Genomic DNA, 19,654 nt, shown 5'->3' with positions numbered 1-19,654 from the left:
GTTGCTCTGTATACACATGCACATATATTTATATACATACGTATGTGTGTGTATAAATATATGTATATACAGTGTGTGTGACAATTAGTGTTTTCCTGTTTAACCCTTTATGTAGCAAGGAACTGCACGCGCTAAGTTGACTTAGAGACTAATGAGACTTTTTGTCACAAAGTAAAAAACAAAAGCTTGTAATATTTGCTGGTAACATCCTCAGGCAGAAAATTTGAATTTCCAATCAGCGATCGCCCTGCAAAGACTTTGGGGTGAAGTAGAAGTGACGAGTTTTAAAAAAGTAATTTCATTTAGGTTTGGGTAAAATTTCAGTGTTTAACAAAGAGAAAAGCATGAAATAATGGGGAGAAATAACAGACTCAATGCATAAAATCATGCTAAAGCACTTGCTGGATCGAGATAAAGGATTTTATACAAATTACAGACTGTTCCAAAACTGAACAACATATTTGGGGTGAAATATGATAGTTTATATGGATTTCTTGGGTTGTTTATATACAGTTGAAATATTACCTCATTTGACTTGAAGGGAATTTGGCATGGCAGTACAACAACCTGTATCTTACGTGGACTTAAAGCAGATGGTCAGACTTGTGGCTCAGTGTCATGCGGATGGAGAAAGTTAAGGAATCACAGCCTCAGCAGCTGGGTTGCATTTTGACCACAGACCTCGTGGCGTAGAGGACTGAAAATTGTTTGCAGAAGATGAAAAAATTAAATCAGCATTTGGAAATAATGTTTAACAAATCTAATGAGGGTACCAGGTCATCAAAGTGTAGCTGGTTTATGTGAGTCCTTGCTGGCTGCAGGTGATTATTCGCTTGCTGGGGTTTATCACGCTCTTTAACCCCAGCTGGTGTGGCACAGAGGCAGGCCACCCAGTTAGCAGGGGTGAATTCCCGATTTTCAGAATAAGAGCATGTGTTTTATTATTTTGTTTTTTAAAATTGTGCTTTTTGTTTTACTTTATAGAGATATTAAACTTGTCCTTTTACAACAGTGAGCTGAGATCTGAAGGCTCGACTTTTTCTTAGTTTCCATGAGCAACACCAGGGAAAGTTCGCTCCTTCACTTAAAACTAATAAATTCCAGTTTTTTTTAAAAAGAATTTGTCCACCATGATTTATCTCTGGATGTCCTCCACTACATGATTCACTGTGCCTTGTTCCTCTTCCCCGAGCCAACTTTGGTCCTGTTGTCATGTGCACAGCTGTGTGTCACCCTCTCACAAGCCTTTTTCTCATCGCTCACCGACCTGACCGAAGCAGAAGTGAAGTACCTCTGTGAACACAACAGGTGATTCACAGTCAGGACTGCTGTCAGCATCACCGCTGAGCTAAAAGTGCATCTCCGCGCTGGGCAGTGAAGCTGGATATAATTAACCCTGCGCTGAGCAGAATAAACCAGGAACGTGCAGCTGCCAGCGAGAATAGTTTGTTGCCACTGCAAGTGAAACATGAAACAACCGTATCCAGAGCGTAACAGGCACACGGTGGTTAACATTTCTGAATGCTGGATGTATGCTGTGAAAATGTCTCAAGAAAACTAGGAGCTGTACTACGTCCTAACACATGTTCCAACCATGTGAAGATTTTCCAACTCATGTGTCCTGGCTGACACTAAGTGCTTCGCACATACCTTACATGAGCAGTTTGTTCAGTACTTATTTGTTTACTGGGACTTCCTTTGGGTGTAACAGTGGTGTGTTTGATAATCTGAAGCTTTAGTCTGCTTCACTTAGAAGCTATGCTCACAGAGTGGAGATGGGTCAAATGGTCAGTACAGGGCTACAGGTATGAATGTACAGTTAGGAGGAGGCCTTTATGTCCACTTCACGCTGACCAATGCTTGTTATAGACTGGGCCACATATACAAAAAACAAAGTGTCATTGTCCCAAAACCAATGTTAATTTTTCTCAAATGAAATGATTGGGACGTGATTTTAGTGCAGACTTGGACAGACCTCATGCACATCGCCAAACGCTGTGTTTTCTCCCTTAAGTTGCTCTGCCAGGCCTTTTCTTCCACCGCTCACAGATAGTGCTTGTTTGTGGGTCTCTCTGCCTTCAGCTTTGACCTCAATAATTGGAAACCTGCTCTGCCGGCTCGAGATCAGGCATGTGACTGAAGAATATAACACTTTTTTGCCTCGAGAAACTCTGAAGTCTGATCAGTTTTGCAGCATTTGGATGAACCTGAGCAGAGTGCATAGCTCCGCATACTTAAAAATTCACCCTGCTTCTTCTAACAGCAGTTAAATCATCAATAAACACAGGCAGCTCATGACATAACACCGCCTCCACCATGTTTGACAGATGTGATATGCATCGGATCATGAGTTGTTTCTCTCCGTCCCCAAACTTTCCTCTTTTCAACATTCTGACAAAAATTAATCTTGCATTAATCTGTAAACACTTGACCTTGTGTTTCTTTGTTCTTTGTTTTTTTTTTCAGAGTTGTGCTGAGATCTTTTCTGGCAAAGTCTAATCTGCACTTCTTGTTCTTGTGCGTAAACAGAGGTTTGCACTTGGTTGTAAAGCCTCTGTATTTCCATTCAGGAGGGTGTCTCTCGATCGACCTTGACATTTACCATTTATATTTACCTCCCTGAGAATGTTTTTAAATTGGTTATATATTGTGAGGTTGTTTCTCGTAACTATGGAAAATAATCCTGTCATTGTGCACTTTAGTTGTGTTTTATGTTATCTGAATTTGCCATTGAATAACCAGGATACAGACCTCACCTGGCCAATGATTCTTTTTGGCAGTCAATGGACTGAGCCTCTGAGAGTAGGGGGACTGTGTATATAAATGTCCAAAAAACCCTTTGAATTAAACCAGAAAGTCAGCACTACAGTCACATCTTGATTGTTTGATTTAAAATTCACTGTGATGATGTACAGAAGCCAAATTACATAAAAACACCCCAAAACTATCAGACTGTAGCTCTTGATTAACCTCCTAAGACCCGAACTCTTCCACGACATGCATTTTTAATTTCTCTTTGATATTTGGGCTGATTGGGAGCTGATTAATGTAAAAACAAAGAATTAATAGATTTTTTAAAACCTAATCTTTGTTTCTAAGAAAAATAAGAGCCACATATGAGGATATTCGTTTAAAATTTAGATAGGACAGTAGCAGTATAATGTCCTCGTAAGTGGATATCAGGCCCTTGTAGAGCAAAATTGAGTATTTTGGTCTAAATAACCCAAAATGTGATGTCCACATATGCGGACGCCAGGTCCTCGGAGGTTAAATGCTTCTGTTATCATATCTCACAAAAACCCCTCATCTTTTTCTACCAGGTCTTTTCAATCTTAACATCTGATATTTTATTCTGTGTACAGATTGAAGAAGTGAATAAGTAAAAACACAGGAGACATCACTGCAGAGGAAAAACATCAGCTCTGTGTTGTGAAGTGGAAAAAGCTTCGGCATGGAAACCTGAATATGTGCCATGGAGGTGGATTAGTGTACCAGGGTACCATAGGGTCAGACCTTATCACAGCAGCTCTTATCATAAGGACTATTTGATATGGCCTCAATCATTGTTGAGAAACGCTTCGGTTGCTTAGTCTTTTTCTTTTTTCTTCTCACAACATTAAGGCTCACCAAGCAGTTAAACTGGAGGCCAAACTGTTTCTGTAGATAATGTTTGGATGATCTCACTTCATGTCCACACGTCAATAACACAGAAAGACATATTGCAGTTTTTGCATGCCTTTATTGTTTGGAGTTACCTGCTACCTGAAGATAATTACAATATTTACTTAAACTTGAGTACTTTTCCTCAACTACTGTAATTTCCATGAGATACTTCTTGTGTGTAATATAACATGTAACCGTGCGTTGCCTTTCACAGTTTAACACTGAGAACATTTTCCTGGTTGAAGTCAAATTCTCAGTGCAGGATTTGTTATTGTATCACATAGTAAAAGAGCTGCCATGCTGTAGAAATGCACTGGGGTCACGTAGAGATGCGGGTTGCACAACAACAACAACTGGTAAAGGGGAGCTGAACTTAACACTCTTGTTCATGGCCCAGGTTTGTGGAGCAGTGACAATAAAGTGACACTGTAGAAAAGGTGGGTCAAGGTGACAGATGGATAGATAGTCACTCAGACAACATATCCCGATGTAGTCCAGCACAGCTTAGAAACACCTTCCATGCTTCATATTCCTTATCATGTTTGCCGGTGTAACTTTGAAAGTTATGTAACAAAGGAAAGATTACAAAAGGATATATGTATGTATATATATATATATATATATATATATATATATATATATATATATATATATATGAATCGCCCAGAAAACCTCACGCGGAGCTTTAAAACCAACAAACGAACAAGCCAGGTTTGTTTTCATTCAGACGCTTGTTTTTTTCTCGATATCCATAAACACTTCATAATCTACCAAGCGTACTTTGGCCTTTTGGTCATAAAAGTTCTCGAAACATCCAGCTTGGCCCTCTCTGACCCAAAGAGCAACTCCTTCAAAAGCTTCACTAAGTCAGATCTAGCCTGACAATCTAAGAAACTGCTGCCGACATCATTTTTTATTCCTTTGGGTAACTATATCGACCGTTCGGGTAAAGCTGTGCTGCTGTATCCATATACTGTATCTCCGCTTTGCTTAACCCCACAGATGAACAGTATGCTGACACAAATTGTCTCTGGCGTGCTGTTTTTAAAAAAACAATTAAAAAAAGTCTCCCCTCAACCAGAGTTTGAGTCTGTCAGCTACTGGATAGGGACACGAGGAGCAGGATTTCTGGGAATGAAATCAGAGCTTGCTGCTAAATAGGGGTTCCCTCTTCCTTCTGGTAAATGCAACCGGGAGCGTAGGCAGCCAGCTCTTTTCCCCTGGTGGCTTTTAATATAAAGCCAGGCACATGTGCTGAGAAAATAACAGAACATGTTTATTTTATATGCTTTTATGGTTTGGGATTTGTTGACTCAGCAGTGGATGTGCATTCTTGGCAGCTGTCGAGTTGCTTCTACGTCCTTCCAGTATAGTTGCTTGTGTTTGATCAGTGGAGAATGATACCAGCCATTCACCATCAGAGAAACTGGAAAGTGAAGTTAAGCAATGTTTTTTTTTTCTTTTTCTTTTCTTTTGTAAGGAAAGCTGCATGTGATGAGGACATTTGTAACATTTAGGGACCCAGTCTGTGTGCTGAGGTTGGGGCAGGGTCATGGCGATTTAAGTTTCGGTGAAGCTATTTGCACGTCCAAGACACTCGTACATTCCTGCATTTCCACGTGGGCTCCTGCCCGTTCCTACAGTTAACTAGGAATCCATACAAAGCCATCCATATGCTTTTCTCAGACTTTATTACATCACGTAAAGAAGGAAGTTGATTTCCTGGAAAGATTTCAAGTTAAAGGAGTTTCCTGTCTGGCTCTGTTGCTAGCCTCCATGCACATAATGTTTCCAAACATTGGATGCTGTTTGATTTAGATTTCCCTTTTTTTTCTTTTATATAAGCGCCTGAACCTTCCAACCACTTTATCAGGCTTACCTCGCTTTATCAGAGAGTAACGTGAGACAAGGCTTACATAACACATAGTCCAAGAATATTTCTGACCTCTGATCTTCAGAGCACTTAAACTATGCAATAACCGCTCCACCAAGTTACATCCTGGACTGTGACCAGACAGGACCCATGTGTCAAAGCTGGCTTAAGAGGGTTGTGCCCTTTGCAACTTCAAAAGCAAGACATATTCTTGGCAAATGTGATTGTAGATGATTGTGAATCATTGGGAGCCCTCTTGTTTTTAAAAATAAGGTTTTTATTTACTTTATCAACATGTGTAAAATACAGTCAGAATGTCTTTAAATAGTTAAAATGCTGTAAAAATGTAAATAAACCTGAAAGCAAAGATTTTTAAAACTCACAAACCCAAATATTTATTCACAATAGAAAAAGAAAACATATCAAAAAAATGTACAATTTCAAGAAAAAAATTGACATTTTGATTGATGGCAACAATGTGTCTCAGAAAAGTTGGTATAGGGCCATGTTTGCTACTGCGTAGCATCCTGTAAACATCTGGAAACTGAGGAATGTTGTCCCATCCTTGTCTTTTATGTGATTTTAGCTGCTCAACAGTCCTGGGTCTGCTTCATTTCACTCCAAATGTTTTTGCTTGGTCAAAGGTCTGGACTCCAGGCAGGTCAATTCAGCACCAGGACTCTTCTACCATGAAGCCATGCTGTATGCAGTTTAGCCTTGTTTTTCTGAAATATAAAAGGCCTTCACTAAGAAAGATGTCATCTGGATCGAAGCATATGTCGATCTAAATCCTGATTGGTCCGACCACAGAACAGTTTTTCTACTTCCAGCCCATTTTTCTTAAAAAAATAGTAAATCATAACTCAATGAACCTAATTAGTTGAAAAATATTCCTCCAGCTGTTTCTTTTTAGAACCACTTGCTTTTTTAACCCTGGTAACACCTTTTCATCAAATTTAAAATGAGATAATATTTTTCCTGAAATAGTAAAATTACTTAGTTTAAACTTTTTATATGTTTTCTGTCTTTTATAGGGAATTAAATATTGTTTTTTTTTTAGGTTTCATGCCAAAATATTTACCCTAATTCACAAGTCCTCACTGTAAACACAGACGTAGCCCAAATGTAAATCTTATCTCCAAAAAGGAAAAAAACAGCCTGATCTTTGCTTCATTTTAACATTTCCTGCTGTAATTATCATTCACAAGTGAAATACTTTGACGGTTTAAATAGTGTATGCAATAAATAGAGTAATTTACATTTTTGTTTTAGCAAATAGTGGAAGTTTCTCTGGTCACTTTGCACTATAGGTAAACATTCGCACATTCTGACACATGAAAAATCTAAAATATTTATTGATTACTTATCGAGCAGCTATTCAGTGTATGGTGGATAAAGACTTTCAGATAAGGAGACAACATTAGCCACAAAAATAACTGATTATCACATGGTTGAGAAAAGTGTGGCTTTTTGTTAGCATTACTGCTGGTAGAGGCCATGAGTGCTCCACAGAGCTGCCACGTTAAGCTTGTAAACTGAAGCTTGATAAGTAAAAGTAACAAAAATTGGACTGTACTCTCCCTGCAGTGATTGGAGCCCTGCTACTCCATGGTCATTCGTCACAAGTAGTGTTAGGAGTGGGATCCACGCAGCAGAGAAAGAATATGATGACGAGATGGTGAAAGAAGCAGAGTCAAGAGGAAGAACCTGATGATGGAGTAGAGATACCAGCTAACCAGGGTGCCATGGCAGCAGGTAGTCCTCAAGACACGCTGGTGGAGCCTTGCTGCTCGATGGCCTATAAAATTTACGTCTGAGAACTGGTTTCACTCCTGTGTTGATCTCACAGGATCGGTGTGTTGTTCACCGTACAGTGTTTGTAGTCCTGACTTATTAAGTACACCAGTGGGAAGACAAGCCTGGTTACAACGAGGCAGTGTAGGTCTGCCACAACAGAAGGTGTAGAGTAAAAGGATGTGTTTACTTTTTCAAAGTTTCGCTTTTTCCCTATCTGACAGGTGCGTGTGTGCACAGAGCAGAGAGTGCATGTGCGGCACAAAGCTCCTTGAATGTGTTTTGGCGTGTCTTTATTTTTTCCAGGTGCACTAGAGTTCACTTTAGTACTACTGTAATCAATCAAGCAGGCAACAGAGGGAGCCTGACGTCAGCCGCACAGCCGCTTGCGTAACCTCACTCCGCAGTGCCATAGATTTTTTCATATGGAGCAATCTGGAAAAGTAAACTTGCTCTTATCACACATTCCCTCTATCTCAGGTAGGTCCCGGTGTCCGGCTTGACTGGTCAGCTCAACCAGGTTGTATAGGCAGGTTATCTGCCACTGTGGCAGGTTGATCTTAGAGGAAAACCTAAACAACAATCCAAGCAGATTTTGATTCAAAATCACACTTGCAGTGTCATGTCACACACGCAACAGCTGCATGGCTGTTTTTAGCCACACTGTCCAAAGTTACATGTGACGCCCTCTCTAATAATAGCAGACACTTGGTGATCTTGTATAACACGTCTGAATGTGCTCAGTGTTAAATGAGAAAAAGAAATCTCCTATGGGGGAAATAATTCACTTGGACTTTGGGGGCCCTGACAGACACAATTCATCCACTGTGACAGGCACGCTGTTATCTGTGCTCACACACAACTGATCACTGTGGCAACATCAGTTTCCAGCCGCTTCTTACGACATCCTGTGACGTCCAAACGTGTCCCATTCACTTGAGACGAGCTCACTCCGCTGCACTGTTCATCTTCTACTCGCTGAGGCATCTGACAACAACAGCGGCCGCTATCTGATGCCTCTTAGGATGGAAGTAATTAAAGATAAAAAAAATCACAAATATCTTGAATAGAGTTTCATTTAAATTCTAATAATGTGCACTCATGGCTGCCAGATTTCCTAGTAATGTTTAGTATTTTAGTATTTATTTATTTATTGTCATTGTCAAGAACAATGAAATTGCGTTTGGGGCTTCCATACAACCCAAAAAAAAGAAGAAAATAATAAATACCCCTTAAAACCCAAGTGTACATATTTAACCCAGTGTGACTCCAATGCAATAAGACAATCCTTAGCAATAATGTTCGTAGAAATTCAGACAAAGACCTGAGAAACATGACAAAATACAACAATGCAACCCATTCAATATTATTGTACTGTGAGATATGATATCAGATAATTTGATTGTGGTTTAAAGTGGGAAATACAGCTGTCTTATGTGTCATTTGTTTAAGGTGTGTTTAAATACAGGCTATCTCACCACGCCTACAAGACTCACAGTCTCAGTTGCCGTAGTTCCACCAGGATGTCAAACTTGTGTGTAAATGGAGGCTACAATAACAAAGACATGAATTAACAAAAGGTGAGGTAGGAAATAAAAGCTGCTGTACAGATACAGGCGGTTTGTGTAAGATGTCCTTTTGTTCCACTGCATTAAAGTCTTTTCTTCTCATCCAGAAAAGGCTCCCCCCGCTGACACAGGGCTGTGAGGGAACCTGAGAATGTCAGGTGAACTGACATTTATCTGCCTTCATTGTTCACTCGTCGCCAAGTGTTTCACATTCAGGGGGGATGCTGGCTCCGCTCCCAGGATGCACAGCTGCCACACGGTGGGCTATTTATAGATGCATGACGCAGTTTTCTCACCTCAGTACCCGGCAAACACCCTCAGCTGGGGACGCTTCTGCCCAGATGTCGACATCACGATGTCTTAAATGAATGAGCCCGACTCCCGCTTTGACCTCTGGGAGCTTTTGTGAGGCAGGGTTATGCATCTACTTCCGGCTGTGCATCTGCTGGCAACACCCGAGTAGTGGTCGAACCCGAACACAGGTACACATACGTCTTGGGAAGACGTTTTAATGTGCGTGCCTGCCTGCGCGTGTTCCCAGCCATCCTGTTTTTACTGCTTTATTACTAAAAACACATTCAGGTCGATCCTGAAATGAACTTTACTCTCTTGTAAACATTTTACAGGTGCACAAACAACCCGAGTTGACAGACAATGTGACGTGTGGGATTTTATAAATGATGATATATCTTAAAAAGAGGAAATTGCAAAACTTATTGCCTGTATTGTTCACTGACAAATTATATACCCAGAAAATCTGAGGGCCTTCACTGAGAGAGTAACGTCTGCTATTGTGCGTAATGTCTAAATTTGCGTGAGGACTCTCATTAAGGGCTATTTAGTGCATTTAAACACATAATAGGCTGCATGCAAAACAGGATATACAGTTAAAGGCAACAATAATGTGGCAGTTGTCCACACCAGTAAAAAGCGGAAGAGTTTGTGGATGGTCTTGACTAGCGCAGAGAGTATTAGGCATGAAAGACTGCAAATGTTCTGCTGAGATCAGTGGAATGACTCTGTATCTGCACCAAATCACATAAAAACCCAATCAGCTCAGCATGGAAGGAGACTATAGTAGAAAGCAATGGAACTGAAAAGTCTAATCTAAAAAGATCATTATCTGAGTCTTTTCATAAACACCAGCACAGCCATGAGCAAATTAAATTGGTGAATGAATAAATGACTCTCATATCAAGTTTCCACTTTAAACTTTCTCTAACAGCGATAACAGCAATAAATAAATGAGTGCCGAGCAAGCAAGAACTTTGAGTGTTCACAGCCTGCTATTAGAGTTCAAATACTAACAAGCAGCCTCTGGATTTAAACAAAAAAAATAGATTGACATGTTTTATCAACAAATTCTTGGATGGAAAAAAGTATTTTTGTTGGCTATAACAGAGGCCTGGGTGAGGAAGACTCACAACTATTTGAGAAGACTGTAATATGTCAGAAACAAAATCTATAAAATGGGTTACAGTCTTTTGTCTTGTCTTCCTCGCCTCAATAACAAGCCGGTTGCACACATAGCTGGCCTTCCCTGAGCCTGGCTCTGCTGGAGGTTCCTTCCTTTTAAAAGGGAGTTTTTCCTTGCCACTGTTACCAAGTGCGTGCTCATATGGGGCTTGGCTGATTGGTGAGGTTTTCTCTGTATTACTGTAGGGCCTTGACCTTATAGTATAATGCCTGGAGTTGTTGGGATTTGACCCTATATAAATAAACTTGAATTGAATTGAACTGAATTGAACTCTTAGGAATTAGGAGGGTAAGCAGCAACCAGGTGGTGCAGATTAAATGAACTCTGTTAACGGATCATCAGCAAGTGTGTTCACAGTTTTCTGGTCTGGAACATTCATGTTTGCGTTAACACAGTCTTCCCAGTTGTGGACGACTCAGAATAGGTCAGAGAAACCTCAAAAAAATCCATAAGCTCATCTCAGACTCTACGGGCCTCAGCTAGCAAGTTAAATGTCAACGTTCATGACAGCACAATGACAAAAAACCTAAAAAAATTATGGTTGTTTGGAAGGGTTGCTAGGGGTGGTGGAGGGGCGATAATTTGGGCTTGTTTTGTGTCCACAGGATCTGGGCACCTTGCAGTCACTAAGTTGACCAGCTCCTCTATAAACCAAAGTACTCTGGAGTCAAATGTGAGGCTGATGCTGTGTCACACAGCATGACAATGAACTTAAGCACAGCAGCAATTCCACAACAGAATGGCTGAAAAGGGAAAATATTCAAGGTGTGATTATGACCCAGTCAGATTTCAGATCTTAACCTGAATGAAATGATGTGGCAGACCTTAAGAGAAAGCAAATGTCTGCTAACCTCAATGAACTGAAGCTATGTTGTGAAGAACAGTTTGCAAAGATGATGCAAGAAACTGATAAAGTCACACAGAAAATGACTATTTTTAAGTTGTTGCTGATAAATGCGCCTCTACAAGCTGCTGAATAATGGATGTAGTTTGTCACGTATTTCCCAAATTGGGAACTGAAAGTAAGAATTTGCAACATAAAAATTAATTTTGCGCTCCTTCTATTGTTTGTAAATTACTACTTTTTTTTTGTTTAGACAAAGCAAAAAAACAGAGCTCGAGTAAGAGCTACTAGAAGATATACAACTGCTGACAGCTAGACTCCAGGTTGTTTTAAAGAGCCACAAGCCAAGAAGGAATGGGTATGAGAGTGCTTTTATCACTGCAAAGATACAAAGCTGAGTCCGCAGAGCTTCCAGGAAAATCTCAGACTTCGTTCGGTTTTTTTTATGATTGCTCTTAAGGCTTGCATGATCATTAATTGCATGATCAATTGGACAATATAGACGCAAGCATACAGCAAAAACATCCTGTATGCTCTGCAAATATTTCCCCATGAAGAAATTTGAAAAGGTTGCAAGGTGAAATGCGTGTGTCGTGTTTGCACAACTGTAATCTAATCTATGACATATCACTAATAGCTAATATTTCTAGCAGCACCGGAGCTGAAGCGATGCAGATCCCAGGAGTGTTGGTTTGAAGGAAAACCCTGATGGTATGCGGGGTTGCACCGCAGATGGAGCAGAACTCACCGAGCTGTCAAGTACGTCACATGAAGGGTGTTCCCTGCGGGCAGGGCAGGGCATCCATAATCAATGACCAAACACAGCAGCCAATCACAGGGCTCATGCTAATGAGGAGCCTTTAAACCCTCTGGACATTCGCAGACTGACCGGATTTCAGCAGCACGCACAGAGAAAGGAGGAAACTGCGGCTCCCACTGAAACATCCACATCTGAGAAGAAACTTTTTTTCCCCTTCTTTCTTCCTCTCCGGTCTTTTGCCTCCAGTAATAATATCCGGATCTGCTCACACAGGAATTATCGCACTTTGAAGACACCGAGCTGAGCTGGGAGGAAGCGCTGATTCACACTCTGCTGATTTCTTTCTCGGGGTGGGGGGGACTTAAAAGTTCACAACGCCATGTCTGGTGAGTCGGATCACAGTCGGCGGTTCTGCGTGCTGTCTTGGGATCAGGTGCAGCGCTTGGACTCGATCCTGGGCGAAGCTATCCCCATCCACGGCCGAGGAAACTTCCCCACGCTCTCCGTACAGCCCCGCCAGATTGTCCAGGTACCAAGAGAGAATTAAGAAAAAATAAAATGATAAAATGTTTCACTTTTATATTGACAGCTCAATTTGAGCCAAATTCATGATATTTAAATTATTAATATCAATCAGGACCTCTCAGTCAAGCAACGTCTTTTTTTAAATTAAAAAATCGTATTTTCTTCTTTCTAGTTTCATGTGAAATACTAATGGCACAATAAACTACCACAAAACAAACAGTGCTGTACTCTGTTGAACACTGGAAACCCCTCACCGTCCTCTGGTGGCCTACTGATCCATTCAGGATGTAACCCTCTCGGTTCCTTGGCTCCCTCCTTGCTTAATTGTATTTCCATAACATAATTTTGTTTGCTTTGTTTCCTCATTCTGGGGCTAACTTTGCGTTGCTATTTGGAGCAGTGCTGTTTATTCCTTAGCAGATTACTGTGTCAAACGTTCTAAAAGTTTCCTGCATGTCTGCTTACTTCATCCTTTTGCTTTGTAGCATTTAATGTTGATTTACTGGCACATAAAAAGTCAAAATGCAGCGTTGGTTTCCGTCATATTCAAACAGCAGACAGAGGGAAACCTGTTATATGCTGGCTTTAGCATGGCCCTGAACGGCTTCCACATTTCCAGCCTCTAATGCATTGTGGCTGGATCACGTTTCACTTCCCCTGTGGTGTATCTGAGTTCGTTGGCAATGCATTAAAGTGCTGAGAAAATCCCATGCTAGAGTTTCAAAATGTGCATACAGCTGTTAAAGAATCCCCCCCCCCTTCTGTAATTTACTCACTGACATATTCAAGATGAGCTCAGCAAACATGCGAGCCCAGGAGCTTGATGCTTGTGGTTGTGGAAAAGATGAATGCTCCATTTAACATGCAGAAAGGCCTAAATGCAGGTTTGAGACCCAGATGAGGGGACTCTCAGGCTTGCTCTGGACTCATGGAAACCCCGTAGAATGCATCTATGATTCATGTAGGGAAAGCTAATGAACCTCCTGGCAAGATGTATAAAGTAAGGCTATTTATCCTTGTCTTTTGAATTGATCTAGGTGAGTACCTTTTATGCTATGCATCACACAAGGCATGAGTGAGTGTGGGGCTTTGTCTAGCTGCGGGGTTGGAGGTATAAACATGCTGTGTCCGATACAGCATCATGAAGCCCTGCAGGAGTAAGAGTCCCGCATCAATTAGGATAACAGCATATGCTCTGCTCAGGGTTTATGAATGAACAACACACATTTTCACATGCCCTTTCTTCATTATTATTTAAAGAAAGACCGACTAGTTCAGATGGAGCTGGAGTCTTTCTGGAAGGATTTGATCCTAAGCCAGCAGAATAATACCTGGGCTTCCAGGGGAAGCGAGGGGATCTTAACTACTCACCTGCATCCAAGCATGTAGGAGCAAAGGAAGGAGTTCAGTGTGGGGCTGAGTGAATTTTACTGTGATTGGCAGATCAGGTTGGTCACAGAAGAAACTAGAAACATTATCATTGCTTCTAAATGGAATTTGAACCCAATTGGAGCTTCTTTATGGCCAAACAACTGCAACGCTTCTAGGTTTCAGTTATAATTTTGTTCCTCCGCCGTGTGATGGGATGACTTGTCTTCAAGTGTTTGTCAGTCTGTAGCCTGACCCAGTATGTATAAATAGCACTGTCATGTTATCTGATCACCATGGGAGGGATTGTCAACAGACTAATCTGACAGGTTAGTGCCGGTAGGAAGATTTAGGATTGCATGCGAGGCGTAACAACTAATTTGTGTAGCAGGTTCGGCTGTTTCAGTTCCCAAAATGCTGTGACGTCAAAGTGCCGCTAACACATTTAGTCAGCTAAGCACATATTTACACTCTTATCCTAATCATCTCTAGCGTCTGCTGTGCATATGCCTAATTAAAGTGACAAACTTCCCAAATAGACTGACGGATAGAACAAGGAAGCTGCAGCTCTTACCACTCGACTCTTTAAATATTTCCAAATGTTTGAGAACAGAATGTTTTATGGCGCATGTGGGGTATCATTTCCCTTTGGGCATGTAAGCGCAATCAATCTTTGATGACTTATTTGAGGACTCCGACCCTTCCCTTCGCACCTAATAGCGATGATGTAGATGATCCTTTTCAGATGTGGCTACACAAAGAGAAGACTCCTGTGTTTAAATATGTGCTGATCACTGGAGCAAAGGAAAGGCTATTGACCCTTAATGCCAGCTATTGATTTGACTTGAGTCTTTTTAAATGCCATTTTTGATCCTATGAAGCAATTACCTTCGCCTCCTGTTCAAGGAAACTGTATGTTATTAATAAGATTGTATTTGTCTCGTCCCTGTCCAGGTTGTGCGAGCGAGGCTGGAGGAAAGAGGTGTGCATGTTAAGGATGTGAGGTTGAACGGCTCGGCTGCCAGCCACGTGCTCCATCAGGACACGGGACTAGGCTACAAGGACCTCGACCTGATCTTTGGCGTGTCGCTGAAAGATGACCAGGCCTTCCGTCTGGTGAAAGACGTCGTGCTGGACTGCCTGTTGGACTTCTTGCCAGCCGGGGTCTCTAAGGAGCGCATCACAGCACTGACCCTTAAAGAGGCCTATGTGCAGAAACTTGTGAAAGTCTGCAATGACACGGACCGTTGGAGCCTCATCTCGCTGTCCAACAACACAGGCAAGAACGTGGAGCTTAAGTTTGTGGACTCTTTACGGCGGCAGTTTGAATTCAGTGTAGACTCCTTCCAGATTTGCCTTGATTCTCTGCTCTTGTTTGACCGCTGCTCTGAGACGCCCATGTCTGAGAGCTTTCACCCCACCGTAATTGGCGAAAGCGTGTACGGGGACTTCAAAGAAGCTATGGAACATCTGTGTCAGAGGACCATAGCTACTCGCACCCCTGAAGAAATCAGAGGGGGTGGCTTGTTGAAGTACTGCCACTTGCTCGTGCGAGGCTTCAGACCCTCGTCAGAGGCAGACATGAAACAGATGCAGCGCTACATGTGCTCGCGCTTCTTCATTGACTTCCCCGACATAGGTGAGCAGCAGAGAAAGCTCGAGGCTTATCTGCAGAACCACTTCGCCGGGATGGAGCACAAGCGGTACGAGTGCCTCACGACTCTGCACCAAGTAGTGAACGAGAGCACAGTGTGTCTGATGGGCCACGAGCGGCGCCAGACGCTCAGCCTCATCTCCATGCTGGCGCTGAAGGTGCTGGCTGAGCAGAATGCTATCCCCACGGTAACCAATGTGACCTGTTACTACCAGCCAGCGCCGTATGTGCAGGACATAAACTTCAGCAACTATTATATTGCACACGTGCAGCCGCCACAGGTCGCTGCGTGCAGTGCTTCATATCAGACGTGGCTGCCCTGCAGTTGAGCTGGTGTCAGGGCGCGGAGGTCACTGTGTCTCCACTGCATCGCTCTGTCCAGGATGTGGACTGAAAACAAACAATAATGAAACCCATTTGCCAAATGTGACTTTATAAAAACAATCCTGTACTGCTGTACATCTGATTGAGCCGACAAGTTTTTTTTTTTTTCGTTTTTTTTTTTCTTCATTTTTTTAATTTTTTTTTTTCCACTTGTTTTCTCTTGCAAGAGAAGAATCTGTAAGATTGCTGGTCATTTCTGAGATGTAGCGATAATATCTTTAAGTATTAAAAAAAACAACTTTGTCAGGTGTGCATTTTTGAGGAAGCAGACAATGAAGCTGGTGGTGTTTTCATACCCTGGCTTTTATTTTGTTTTATTTTTTAAATTTCATACGGACCAAAGATATGTAGTTTTTCTTTTTTGTTCTTTGTTCTGAAAGGGAATGTAATCACACTCCCAAGTGCCTTAAAAAAAACGACAAACAAAAATCCCACAATGTTCTGAAAACATCTGTAAAGTGAGAATTGTGCATCCAGTGTTTTCTAGATTACTCTGTTTCTCTGCATTCATTTTTGAGGGTGTGGTTTTTTTTTTTTTTTTGTGGTTTTTTTTTTTTTTTTTTTTTTTTTTCTCCCCCCCCTCCTTTGGTATTGTGGTTATTTTCTGCTGGCCTGTAATGATTGTTGATATTTTAATCTTTGGTTTTTAGGACTGGTCATTGTCTGAGCTGCTTCAAAATTCACACAGTTGAGTTTTTATATTGTTACGTGTCCACAATAAACAATGTGCTTTGGCCAAGACGTGACACACAGTGACTCAAAAGTCTGTCCTCTTTTCCTCTCGGTGTTTGGTCCCACGCTTGATCAACTGATGAGTTGGTTCGTTTGCAGTAACCAGGACCATTGAAATGCATACACTGTTGGCCGGAGTCACTTGCATTTGTTAAACTGGGGCTGAGGATCCATTACAATCTGAGGACATGAACCATAAGGAGGCTTTTCTAAAGCACAATGGCTGCTCTCTGTGATACTAAAGCTTTATAACAAAGGCTGGCTTGTTCTCCCAACCCATGTTACTGCTGGAAACGCAGCCCAGTTTGCTTGACTGATACTATATCCATGTCATTTTGTCTGAGTCAAAATCAAAAATCCTTAAACACATAGGTCTTTCTCTTTTTAAACACTGAGTGACTGAGCCCGTATGGATTCATAGCAGACCACAGATCTTCTTATTTGGGCCAATAATTACATCTACTCAGAAAACTGAGAACAAAAACATCATTTTTGCCATACCGGGTATGTGACTCTCATGCATGTGTTCTTGTTTTTTTTAAACAGAGCTACTCACGCTGATGCTGAAAGGCAGAATTAGACATGTGGTATTATTAAAGCGATGCACAGCCCTGTCTTTGCATAAATCTGTTAAATGCAGGGTATTGGTCTTGGTCACAGAGTCAGGTCGCTGTGGAGTAACAGTGCTGGAGCCAAGATAAAGTACAGTTAGCCTGATCATTTTTGCAATATGAAATTATTTTACTTGTGTCTTATCTTTCACACATGGCCAGAATAGCCTGTTTAGAGACTGTGGACTCTCAGTGCCTTCAAATCCTTAAAGTCTTGACGTTCTGTTCCACTCTGCATTTAATCATTAGTTATTTATCTCTAAATCTTTTTTTTTTTTTTTTTTTTTTTTTTGGTACAGTCTTCCTTCCATCATCCCAAACTGGTTGCGGTAGAGGTCATCATCACACACTGGTTTGTGGTCTCGCAACTATGGTGGTCCTGAGAGGTCAAACACTCCATTGAAAGCAAGAAATGACAAATGAGAAGTTAGAAACAGACTTTCGGTCACAATGCAGAAAAATCTGTTTAATGGTACATTTGACTCTAAAATATTATTTTCCACAAGATTTATTTATTTATTTTTTAGCTCTGAGTGACTTGAGCGTAAAATCACTTACAAAATGTTTCCTGGTGTAATAAAGTTTGACATTTAGGGGTTAAAAAAGTCTCCTTATTTAAAATTATGATGCTACTTAAAGGACAAAATATAACATTAAAGGTTCTCACAGATCTGATCTGTTTATAGTTAAACACCGCCAACCAGATTTCTTCCTGTTAAACGGGAGTTTTTCCTTCTCACTGTTGACAAGTGCTCGCTCAGAGGTGGTCGTCTGATTGTTGGGGTTTCTCTCTATTATTGTAGGGTCTTTACCTTACAATGTCACACACCTTGACTGTTGTTGTGACTATATAAATAAAATGGAATTTAATTGAGTTCAGTCATTTTACAATAAGGGCAGGGGTAATGCAGTCATGTTTCCTTGATTTTCATTGGTAGATGAAGCATTTAAGAGTTGAGTAAGAGATGAAGGTTACAGGGGAAACATGATGTTATGGTTCGCACTATGCCTCAATGCAAAAAGACCCTGGGTTTGAATGCACCAGTCTGCTGAAAGCTTTGTGTGTGGAATTTGCATATAGGTACTCTAGCTTCATCCCACACTCTGAAGACATGCATGTCAGGTTGCTTGTGGTCCTTGTTAGCCCTGCAACAGACTGACTCCAGTGCAGCCGCCACCCTGAATAGAATAAGTGTTTACCATCGCAGGTTGCGAGAGGGTTGCGTCCTCTTAAAGGTGCACATAAATAAAGTGTTTTTAAAAACCTACACTCTTCATTCATTGTCTTTTCTGCATTCAACCCTGAACATGATCATCTTTTCTTACGCTCTATAAAATGAGAGCTTCAGGAACATTGAAATTTAAGAGCCACAGAGTTACGTTTGGTGTAAATAGCAACAAGCTGACTGGAAATGATTTCTTGCTGGTTTGAACTCCTCTCCAATTAATCCCCATTAATCTGTCATGATCACTGGCCCTGCTTGCTCTGGAACACTGTGTGCTCTCTTTTCTTTTTTTTCTTTTTTTTTTTACCCGCGATATATTCACCACACGTCCCAAAGTGTGCGTTCATTTCCCATTCCTATAATGTTTGCACACTAGTCAAGCGGCAACACAATGGTTTCAGTGGTTCTAAGGTCAACATTAATCCTTGTGTGAAGATATTGTCAATGGCTTCTAGCTAAAATTCTGACCTGTTATGGTATTATCATATGAAACATTAGATTATATGAAAGAAAGGAAAAGTGAGCTATGTTGCTGATAGATTTATAATAATAGTGGCAGTGGTTGAAATGAAACATTTTATCATAGAGATAACAAAGCAATTTCTGTGAGAGATTTAATTCAGGCTTTAATTAGGAGTTTGTGTGCGGGCTGAGGTTCTGCACACGCCTGTGCAAAACCAGGGTGAGGACAGGACAGAGACGCAGTAATGACAGAGATTTCGCAAATTTCTTGCCACAACACAAATCAAACTCACCCTGTCCTGGTATGTGTGCTATTATCTCGCCCAAGAAAGGGTTTATTCGCCCAAGGGAGCGATTATGAAGTCCCACTAACCCATTATCCGCAGGAAGTTTCTCACTCTGTACCTCTTTCTGTTGTTGTTGTGTACTTTTGCCTTCATGTTAGCTCTGTGATGTAAAACAAAAATTTAAAAGCGGGTCACACTGATCTGACTCAGGGATGTGGATATGTTTTAAATTAGGCTGTACTTGGGGAGCACATGACTCTGTGGATGTGACATCATCCTCAGGGTGCAAAAGGGAAACACATGTCTCAGTTGAACTGGATGATTGGAGCACACTGACAGTGCAGCTTCAGCTGGTGGAGATATGTGTTGCGGTCTGTGTGTTGCTGGTTGCTGGGGTACAGTGCTGAGAAATCCATGAGCTCAACA

At 41.2% G+C, this 19,654-nt stretch overlaps 1 protein-coding gene across 1 annotated transcript; it reads left to right on the top strand.

Annotated features, from left to right (window-relative positions):
• Window positions 1–12,127: 12,127 nt before the first annotated feature.
• Window positions 12,128–16,674, top strand: tent5ba (terminal nucleotidyltransferase 5ba). Its single transcript, XM_080896713.1, has 2 exons — window positions 12,128–12,508; window positions 14,827–16,674. The coding sequence occupies exons 1-2, from the start codon at window positions 12,359–12,361 to the stop codon at window positions 15,853–15,855; spliced, it is 1,179 nt and encodes a 392-aa protein (XP_080752839.1). The 5' UTR covers window positions 12,128–12,358; the 3' UTR covers window positions 15,856–16,674.
• Window positions 16,675–19,654: the final 2,980 nt, after the last annotated feature.

The sequence above is a fragment of the Rhamphochromis sp. 'chilingali' genome (assembly GCF_963969265.1).
Source record: "Rhamphochromis sp. 'chilingali' genome assembly, chromosome: 11".
Taxonomy (NCBI): domain Eukaryota; kingdom Metazoa; phylum Chordata; class Actinopteri; order Cichliformes; family Cichlidae; genus Rhamphochromis; species Rhamphochromis sp. 'chilingali'.
Note: the sequence above shows the minus strand (reverse complement) of the source record. Positions and strands in the feature narration are given on the sequence as shown.

Coding starts and splice junctions, on each gene's coding strand:
- tent5ba (XM_080896713.1), top strand. CDS start 12,359: ATGTCTGGTGAGTCGGATCACAGTCGGCGGTTCTGCGTGCTGTCTTGG. Junction 12,509..14,826: donor AGCCCCGCCAGATTGTCCAG/GTACCAAGAGAG, acceptor GTCCCTGTCCAG/GTTGTGCGAGCGAGGCTGGA.